The 9,807-nt window shown below is 46.0% G+C and overlaps 2 protein-coding genes and 1 long non-coding RNA gene across 4 annotated transcripts; 2 read left to right on the top strand and 1 right to left on the bottom strand.

Moving 5' to 3' along the window:
- Positions 1-3,552: 3,552 nt before the first annotated feature.
- On the bottom strand, positions 3,553-4,753 carry LOC120691000. Of its 2 annotated transcripts, none has more exons than XR_005682067.1 (2): positions 4,319-4,753; positions 3,553-4,127 (listed from the first exon to the last, which is right to left on the bottom strand). It is a non-coding gene; the product is annotated as an uncharacterized LOC120691000 (long non-coding RNA). The 2 variants fall into 2 exon arrangements; XR_005682066.1 differs by having other exon boundaries at positions 4,327-4,734.
- Positions 4,754-6,042: 1,289 nt separating this feature from the next.
- LOC120689158 lies at positions 6,043-7,727 on the top strand. The gene is made up of 3 exons (XM_039971483.1): positions 6,043-6,974; positions 7,049-7,305; positions 7,389-7,727. Exons 1-3 carry the CDS (start codon positions 6,308-6,310, stop codon positions 7,725-7,727), a joined length of 1,263 nt encoding a protein of 420 aa, XP_039827417.1. The 5' UTR covers positions 6,043-6,307.
- Positions 7,728-7,730: 3 nt separating this feature from the next.
- Positions 7,731-9,603, top strand: LOC120690996. Its single transcript, XM_039973946.1, has 2 exons — positions 7,731-9,370; positions 9,455-9,603. Exon 1 carries the CDS (start codon positions 7,820-7,822, stop codon positions 9,359-9,361), a length of 1,542 nt encoding a protein of 513 aa, XP_039829880.1. The 5' UTR covers positions 7,731-7,819; the 3' UTR covers positions 9,362-9,370; positions 9,455-9,603.
- Positions 9,604-9,807: the final 204 nt, after the last annotated feature.

Here is a 9,807-nt window from a genome sequence, read left to right as displayed (position 1 = left end):
CGAGCGTGACAGGCAGCAGAAGATTCCACTTTGAGGGGATGGAAGACAGAGAGAGGTGGTTTCATTTCCGAAATGACACCCCTGCGAGTGGACACTAGATTATTGTACCGTAGCATGGAGCGAAAGACACGGAAAAGATTGTGGCCGGGGCGTGTTGTTTCTGCGGCACTGGGTCGTCGAGATCAGGCTGAAAAGATTGGGCGATTGATTGATCCGTAACGGCTGCCCGGTCGACCGTCGACGTCCCTATCGCTTGGCCGATTTGGACGAAGGATTCGATCAGAGTGGCTTGAGGTGCGCTGGTGGGTGGTGGATCGATCGAATGCCATCGCGTCTGTCCAGCGGCGGAGCCGAGCCTGCGCGGCCGTCCTTTTTAGGCGAGGTCCAGAACCGTTAACAGCAGAGGTAGCAGGAACAAAAGTAGGATGGATCCGAGAAATATAAAAAGAACAGAGGAGAACAAGAAATTAATTTTTAGAGGGACAGATTACTTGAATAAAGAGTAAGAGTTCATACAAGTTGTTCGATACCCTTTCTCCTCATATGCACTCAGTATTTTAACCAGCGACTCTCTTGCATTTATATGGGCTGGGCTTGATACGTGCACGCAGGCACATCTAGCGAACTCATTCACTGCCGCCAAAACTAACACTAGGCTTTCTGGTGTGGCAGCCCATAGTAGTAGATACTTCCTCTGGTTCGTGGGTGCTGACAATATCCCCCCGTTCTCAACTCCGGCAGGGGCCATGACGGTGCGATGGCGCCCCCTTCCCTGAACGGGGGGACGATGGTTCTCTACCGCCGAGAGTCGCGAGACTCTGATTGGGCCATTGGAGCACTAGGCGAGAGGACTTCGTGATCTCATGGGCCGTCTAGTCGAGTGGACTGCAGCCTCTTAGGATGTTCAGCCTAGTTCCAGCCCAACGATGCATTTTCTTGCCACCAGACGCCACTGGCGACTTTAGCAGTTCACCATCACCTCCCCCGGTCTGCAGTCTCGCTCAGGCACTCACGCCGACGCGTTGCTGTCGTTGCGCGATGGCGCTCCGCGTCCGTTCGTCCTGTAACCCCGCCTCGATACCCGCCAGCCGCATCAGCGGATCCTATGCACCGTTGCCGCGGGCGCCTGCAACCGGGCCGCAAGCCTCGGCGACTCACTTTGGCTGTGCAAAAATTTTAACGTAGAACTCCGCCCTAGGTCATTTCTTGAGCTGGCTTCGCCGCTGCGTCTATCGACGCCTGTTGTCTCGATGTCAGTCAGATCGGGTAATCTCTGAGGTTTCCGTGCTCAAACTTGGAATGTGTCTTGGTGATAAGGTTGGTGTGGATCTGGGGTGTCCCGGCCAAGTTCACTGTCGCTGATGAGTACAGCATGTTTGAACTAAGGAATGAATCTGCGCTGCTGACTGGGTGGAGATGAGCCCCAATCGTGTTCCGATTCGCTATGATTTCAGCATATACGCCTCACTATGTGTCCTGGTGTATGTTTCGTTGCGATGTGAACCGGCATCTTCTAACAAAAATCATGCTGTCGAAGAACACTACTCTCCAAACTGATCGCCTCTGCAAACTTAGGTCGTGTTTAGATCAAAAATCTTAAAATTTAAATTTTTTGTAAATCGCCTACATAGTATACTAAATATAATTGAAAAATAAATCGCATTACACAAATAGACTGTAAATCGCGAGACGAATCTAATGAGCATAATTAGAATGTGATTAGACACTAAATTACTACAGTAAAGCTACAGTAAATATATGCTACTGATGGATTAATTAGACTCATTAGATTCGTCTCGTAGTTTACAGACGAGATCTATAATTAGTTTTGTGATTACTCTACATTTAATACTTCAAATGTTGAAATATTTTCTTCCAAAATTTCAAAATTCAAAGTGAACTAAACACACCAGACTTTTCGGATGGGGGATCGAGAAGATTATTGGCCTCCTCCCATCACACCCACATCCAATCCAAGCTCCATCCGTACGTCATCCTCCTCTGGCGAGGTTCGCGATAGGATCATCGATCGTCCCATTGCTGCGTTCGTGTCGCGTGCCGCGCCCATCTGATGATATAGTAGGAGCTACTTCCTCCGTTTCAAATTATAAACCATTTAAAGAATTTTGGAGAGTCAAAAATTTTCAAATTTAATCAAATTTATACAATAAAATAATAATATTTACGATACCAATTAAGTATCATTAGATTCTTTGTTAGTTATATTTTTATAGTATGTTTATTTTATGTTATAAATTTTTGTATTTCTCTTTATAATTTTAGTTAAATTTTGAGATGGTTTGACTCTTCAAAAATTTTAAAATGACTTTATAATTTAAAAAGGAGAGAGTACGAATGAAGCTCAATGCTCGTACGTTTCTCCCCAGCGAACGGTGACCCGTCCAGGTTCGACGAGCAGAGCAGTACGTGTCTCCTTGCATCGCCTTCGTGGCATCCATCCTCGCGATAACGTGATGGGCCTCTTGGCTATTTCCTTCCTCCGCCGCCCAGCTCTCCCAGGACCCAACGCAAAACCTACTCAAAAGTAAGTACTCCATCCGTTCTAAATTATAAATCATTTAAAAAATTTGGAGAGTCAAACTATTTCAAAGTTTAACTAAAATTATAAAAAAAAACACAAAAATTTATGACATCAAATAGATATACTATGAAAATATAGCTAACAAAGAATCTAATGATACTTAATTGGTATCATAAATGTTATTATTTTGTTATATAAATTTAGTCAAATTTAAAAAAATTTTACTCTTCAAATTTTTTGGAATGATTTATAATTTAGAATGGAGTACCTTGTCGACCAATCTGCTTTATTCATATTTCCCAGACGCCGTTTGACTTTGCCACGGATAAAACCAAATGCCCAATCAGCAGTAGCGGGCAACCGTACGCTCCTACCGGATCACTGTGACGTCGAAGAAACTGTTCTTTGGGACCATCACTAAATCAAATTGTTTTATTACAGAGGGGATAAATAAAGCTCATCAAGCCTCCATTGACCGCATGATTAACATGCTCCGGCCGTCCGGCCGGTCCGGTGGGCCAGCCAAATATGTAGATTGCATGTTCGCAATGGGAAACCGAGCTTCCCGGAAATTTCAAGTTCAGAGCCGGCCGCTTCAGGTTTATGCTGACCGAGTTTTAATTTGCTCCGTTAATAACTAGTGCTACTCGTACTCAACTGACGATTACGACGCAGAGCATATGCCGATATACCATATCCTGACTTTCTTCTGGGTTAGTTCGTGTCGGTCCCTTTCAGTAAACGTAACAAGGCAGGAGTAGTTGCCAAATAGTGGGATTTAATTTGTTATACACTTTTTTCCTTGAGATTATACAGTACAGGTAAACGTAATAAGGCAGTAAACGTAAAAGCACTGCTGGCTGATTGAGCCAAACGAACAACAGAGTGATTAGATAGTGCACCATGCATGTGACAGAGGTGGTAACTGGGTAGGTCTATTTTATTTGCAGCTTGGTGGTATCCATTTTAACCGCGTTACATACTTTTTCTGGTTAAAAATAGTTTGCACTTTTTTTATTTGCAGCTTGGAGAAGGACGAAAGTTTCCAAAAATATCTGGGTATTATTTTAATTTTGGTTTTGTAACCTGCAGGCGCTCGCTAGCTTTTTTTTTTGAGGAATTTCGATATTTGATATTGAATTGGCAGGCCTCACCTCTCTTGACATTAAATTCGCAAGCTTTTCAAAATATGACATCGGGCATGCGAATTCTTTCGAAACAGGGTTTTCGGCTCTTTTTCATGATTTCGTAAATTTCACTAATGTTTTTTTTTCTTTTCTGAGCACTTGAATTTCCCCTTCTACCCTCACCCTATCCAATTGATTGGAATCGATCTCCCGTGTTCTTTCTCCTGTGACCTCTGCCTTGTTCTTGCTCGGCCTGAGGCCTCCATCCGCGACAGGCGCCGCCCGCCCGAGCCAGGACGCCTGCCCGCCGCAGGAGCGCCAGCCGCTGCGCTGGCCGCAGAGCACCCGCCGCAGGAGCCAGCACCAGCGACAAGCGGCGCTCCAACAGCCTTGGAGCAGAAGCGACCGCCAGAGCTCCCACAGCCTTCGAGCACGCCGAGCCCGAGCGGCGTCCCTCCCTGCAGCAACACCAAGCGCCAGGCACGAGAGAGATGAGAGATCCACGACAGTTAGGGAGAAGAAACACACACACAGAGAGAGAGAGAGAGAGAGAGAGAGAGAGAGAGAGAGAGAGAGAGAGAGAGAGAGAGAGAGAGAGAGAGAGAGAGAGAGAGAGAGAGAGAGATGAACAGAGCGGCGGGCGGGCTACCGGCGGACCTCCTGCGGCAGACGGGCGAGCGGGCGGCGGAGCTTCTGCGGGGCCAGGCGGCGGAGCTCGGCGGCTCTCCGGCGGCAGCCGGCCTTCAGCCCCCGGCGACGAGGTGACGAGACCACAGGATGAAGAACGGAAGAACAGAGCCCGGCAGAGAGGGGGATCGATTCTGATCCAATCGATCTAGGGTCAGGGGTATTTTGGGTACTTCATGTGCTCAGAAAAGGGAAAAGATAATGGAAATTCGCGAAATCATGAAAAAAAGTCGAAAACCTCTGTTTCGAAAGAATTCGCATGTCCAATGTCATATTTTGAAAGACTTGCGAATTTAATGTCAAGAGAGGTGAGGCCTGCGAATTCGATGCCAAATATCGAAATTCCTCTCTTGTTTTTACGTCTCCGACGTGGACACACGCGTGCGTGGTTTTGGACGGACTATCACCCACTACTACAAAAATGACCTTTTGTCTCGGTTTTATAGGGCCATTTGTCTCGGTTTTGTATGACCTTTTGTCTCGGTTCTATAGGGCCATTTGTCTCGGTTTTGTAATCGGGATTCATCTTCCGGGACAAAAGTCTGGAGGCTTTTGTTCCGGGTGGCAGAACCGGGACAAAATATCCCACACGGTAAAATAAAACTTTTGCACCCCGCGGGATTCAATCCCAAGACCTCTTTGTCTAGTGCATGGTTTTCTTGCTAACTCGTCTAAGTAGTACATGTGACTCAATATAGAATAACTTCTTTTTGAATTGTCACGTGGATGTGCCTTTTGTCCGGGTTGGTAACACCAACCGGGACAAAAAGGGGTCTTTTATCCGTGTTGGTGCCACCAACCGGGATAAAATGATCACTCTTTTGTCCGGTTTGGTGTTACCAACCAGAATAAAAGAACTTGGTTTTTTGTCCCGGGTGGAGCCACCAACCGGGATAAAAGAGGAATTTTTTATCCGAGTTGGTGCCTCCAACCGGGACAAAAGTCCCCTGTTCCCCGCTGGCTCGGCTAGTCGTTGAACCGGGACAAAAGGCAGAGGGAGACAGGAAAACAAATACGGAGTACTGTACGTCTGTACTAGCTAGCAGCTAGAAGAACACGCGCCGGGTACTGCCAAATGCCACGCACCAGTAGTGATCAAGGTTCACAATTTCGGCGGAATTTCGGCGAAATTCCGGAAAAAATTCCGTTTCCGCTAGTTACCGGGAAGAGAAATTTCGCTACTTTTCGGTGAATTTCGTTTCAAAATTCAAAAATTCAAAAAAATTTGTAAAAAAAAATATGAAAAAATTATGATAAAAAACTAGGTGCATTTTTGAGCGACTATCACTTGAAATCGTTCAAATATAAGTTGATTTGATTGGTTAAAATCACTAAATGAGTTCGGACCCGTTAACGATGAGTGGACCCGTTAACCCGTTAACAAGGTATACCTTATCTGCTCGTCAGCGTGAGGGGTGACGGTCGCCCGAGCTCTTTTTTCCCCACCACGTTCTCCTCTCTGGTCCCCTCCGCCGCCGGCGGCGATTTTCGCCTCCCCGCACCGAAATTTCGGCGGAAAGGCGGCGAAATCCGGGCGGGGTGTAGCGGATACCGTTCCCTGGAGACGCTGTCGGAATGGATCCGTAATCCGGGCGGATTTCGGTGCGGTTTCGGCGGAAAACCGGTGAAACCGACCGGATTTCGCCTCGGCTCCGGGAACTAAGGTATGAGAAGGTTTTTTTTATGTTGATGCTTGTTGATGTCGATCTAAGTTAGTTGATTTGAGATTCTAGAGACCAAGTGACATAGAAAGCATAGAAAAAATCAGTTAGTTGATATGTATGAATTTTTTCATGTTAGTCTCAATGTATGAATTGGTAGTTTTAATGAATTGTTAGTTTATGTGATATTCATGGGTTGTTAGTAGGTATTCATCAAAAAGAACATGAGTTGCTACTTCATGTGTTATTCATGAACTTACACCTTACTATTTTTCTGTAATTGTAGGACAATGCCAGACCTAGTGTGGGAGCATGGCCAAAAGATCAGGGGTGGTTTCAAATGCAAGTATTGCAGGGAGGAGAAGAGTGGGGGAGGAGCAACAAGGTTCAAAGAGCATTTGGCACATAGGGGGAAAGATGTGAAGGACTGCCCTTCGGTTCCAGCCGAAGTTAAGGCCTTCTTTAGTGAGCAGTTGGACAGGAACAAGGCTAGAGCTAAAGCAAGGGCCCGAGAAAAGCTCCTGAGGGACCAATCTGCAAGGAGGCCGCACATTGATCTAGAGAAAGAGGAAGGCCAGGGGCTCGACGAGGATGCAGAACTACAAGCGGCCTTACACCAGTCCCGCCAAGAGTATGAATTTATGCAGCAAGCTGGGCCACGATATGATAGGGGTGGCGGATCGGGTGGTGGTGTTGGAGGCAGTGGTGGACCGCTGCCTTCGATGTTCAGAAGGAGCCAGTCACAAGTCCCCGAGAGGGTTAGGGACTACCATCTAGGGTTGAGCAGTGGTCCACGGCAGCAAAGGATTGATACCGGCCCATGGACTGTCAAGGGGAGGACATCAAGAGAGCTTCTAGGGAGGGCATGGGCGAAGGCGTGCCATGCTGTCGGTATTCCCGGCCGGAAAGTCGATGACCCATACTTTAAAGCTGCGATCGTGGAGACCCAGAAACAAGGTAACAATGTATATTTTGAGCTACATTACATATCCTTCATTGTGATCTTAATGCTTTCTCTTCTATGACCGCAGGTGTTGGAATCAAAATACCATCAGGGAGGGAGATAGATGGAAAATATTTGGATGAGAATGTGAAGGAGATAGAGAAAGAGATAGAGAAGTGGAAGAACGAGTGGGATGAATGTGGAGTCACGATCATGTGTGATTCGTGGACGGGGCCTATGCGTAACTCGGTCATTAATTTCTTGGTGTATAGCGGTGGCACCATGTATTTTTTGAAGTCCATCAATGCGTCCGACAAAATACAGGACCATCAATACTTGTTGAAGGTATGTCCATGTATCGAAGCATTGTTCTCACCTTGGCATAAAATATAGGACCATACGCATATCACATTGGCAATGTTGTGCAGGAGATACGAGCAGTGGTCATGAAAGTGGAGCCTCACAATGTGATTCAGCTTGTCACGGATAATGGTTCGAACTACAAAAAAGCCTGCAAAATTATATGTCATGAGTTCCCTACCATTGCATGGCAGCCTTGCCTTGCCCATACCATCAACCTTATGCTGAAGGACATAGGGAAGTGGCCGGAGCATGATGCTTGTATTCGAAGCGCGCAACGAATTTGCAGCTGGCTCTACAACTCCAACAGTTTACACAGCATGATGAGGGAAGCCATCGGAGGAGAGTTGGTCAAGTGGAATGTAACAAAATTTGGGACCAACTACATGTTCCTTGAAAGCATGTAGTGTCACCTGAGTTCCGACGGTCCCGCCACTTCAAAAGTGAAACTGGAAGGTACATTTACGAATGCATCACAAGTCTTCAATGGTGGGCGAATATGGAGTATGTGATCAATGATGTTGAGCCTCTGTACATGTTTTTGAGATTTGCTGACACAGACAAGACACCTAATTTGAGTGAGGTGACAATGGAGTATCAAAACATGAGGCAAACATATGCCAGCAAGTTCAGCAATGACTACCCCCGGTTTGAAAAGATCATGGCTGTGATAGATGCAAGGATGAACACAGTGATGTCAGGCACATATATGGCCACTGCTTGTGCTCTTAACCCTTACGTGCAGTACAGTTTGGGCACATCACAGACAGTCATGGCAGTAATGCGTAACGGTCTGGAGAAAATGTTGAATACTAATTCAGCAGCAATTGCATTGCAGGAATTTGAAATATTCAGGACGAAGCAAGGTGAGTTCTCTAGTGACATTGCTAGGCGAATGGCCATTGACCGGAAAACTTCACCAGCTGCTTGGTGGGCAACATTTGGGGGAGATACACCAGTGTTGCAAAGGGTCGCTCGACGCTTGTTGTCGCAGTGTGCAGCCTCTAGTGGATGTGAAAGGAACTGGAGCACCTTTGCTTACATCCACACCAAACTGCGCAATAGGTTGAGCCACCAGAAATTGGATAAATTGGTCTTTGTGAACTACAACCTCCGCTTGCGTCTGCAACGTGCTACTAGAGGGGCCGATCCATATGACTATGATCCAGTTAGCAGTTTCATGGATCTTTCTTTGTACCGGCAGTCATCAGCAATTCAAAATTGGATGAAGCTTTCAAGGTCCAATGGAGACCCAGCATTTGATGAAGACTCAGACTTCACTGACACTCCATTGCCGAGCCAGATGTTCACTGACATAGGCTCTTCTCATGGTCACGATGAAGATGTGGAGACATGGGCCGAAGAAACAATTGGGGACACACATCTGGGAAAAAGGAAGACTAAGATTGGTCCCGAAATGAGAAAAGGGAAGAAACCACGCACTGAGGAGGAGTTAGGTAGTGACGATACCACACCTGAGCCTAGTGGTGGTGAGGACATTGGTGATGATGATGATGATGATGATGATGATGATGGTGATGGTGATGGTGATGGTGATGGTGATGGTGATGGTGATGGTGATGGTGATGATGATGGTGATGATGATGATGATGGTGATGGCGAAAGTGGTGGTTATCGTATATCTCCTACTATAAGGTTCACTGGAGAGGAGGACTTCACCCATGCAACACAAGATACAGATCATGGAGCACCTACTTCACAACGACAAACAACATCGACAAGTCGACATGGTCGACAGGCCCCACTTGCATATGATGAAGATAGCTCCAACTCTGCCTCCAGTGGTCAGTACTACAACCCTTACAGTACTTCTCCCCCTGCAGGGGGCTTTCTGTGGCCACCACCAGGGGTGGTGAACCCGCCACTTCCGCAGGCAGTTGCAGCATTGCCTTATTTGGATTATCACGGCTACCTACCATATGGAGCTCCACAGTTGCAACATCACCCACCTACGTACGTGTATTTGCCACCAACAGACGAGCCGTATGAGGGACCACCGGGAGAGAGATTTGAGGACTGAAGAATGCAGGTACTTATCCTATCAACAGAAATTATCTATACGTTTTGCTTCCTCTACTTATTTAATTTATTTCACATAAATATTTAAATGCAGAGAATATGCTACATGGATTATTCTGGACTATGCCTTTGCCTCTTTTGTATCTTTGGATTGTAATAATTCTAATGGACTTTGGATGTATTGCGTTCTATGTGTGGACTTTGGACATGAGTTATGTGTAATAATTGTAATGGACTTTGGATGTATTACGTTGTCTGTGTGGACTTTGGACATGAGTTATGTGTTAAATGGTGTATTTGTCATTGTTTTGTGGAGTTATATATATGTTATGCATTATAAACTGTCAATATACACATAATCAGGGGAAATTTTGCCAAAATTTTCAATTTTTCCATATGTACACATCATTTTCTGTTAATTTGCGTCATTTTACGGTGACAAAACCG

This window comes from Panicum virgatum, chromosome 9N (assembly GCF_016808335.1).
Source record: "Panicum virgatum strain AP13 chromosome 9N, P.virgatum_v5, whole genome shotgun sequence".
NCBI lineage: Eukaryota > Viridiplantae > Streptophyta > Magnoliopsida > Poales > Poaceae > Panicum > Panicum virgatum.
The sequence above is the reverse complement of the archived record's forward strand: the minus strand, read 5'-3'. Positions and strand labels throughout refer to the sequence as shown.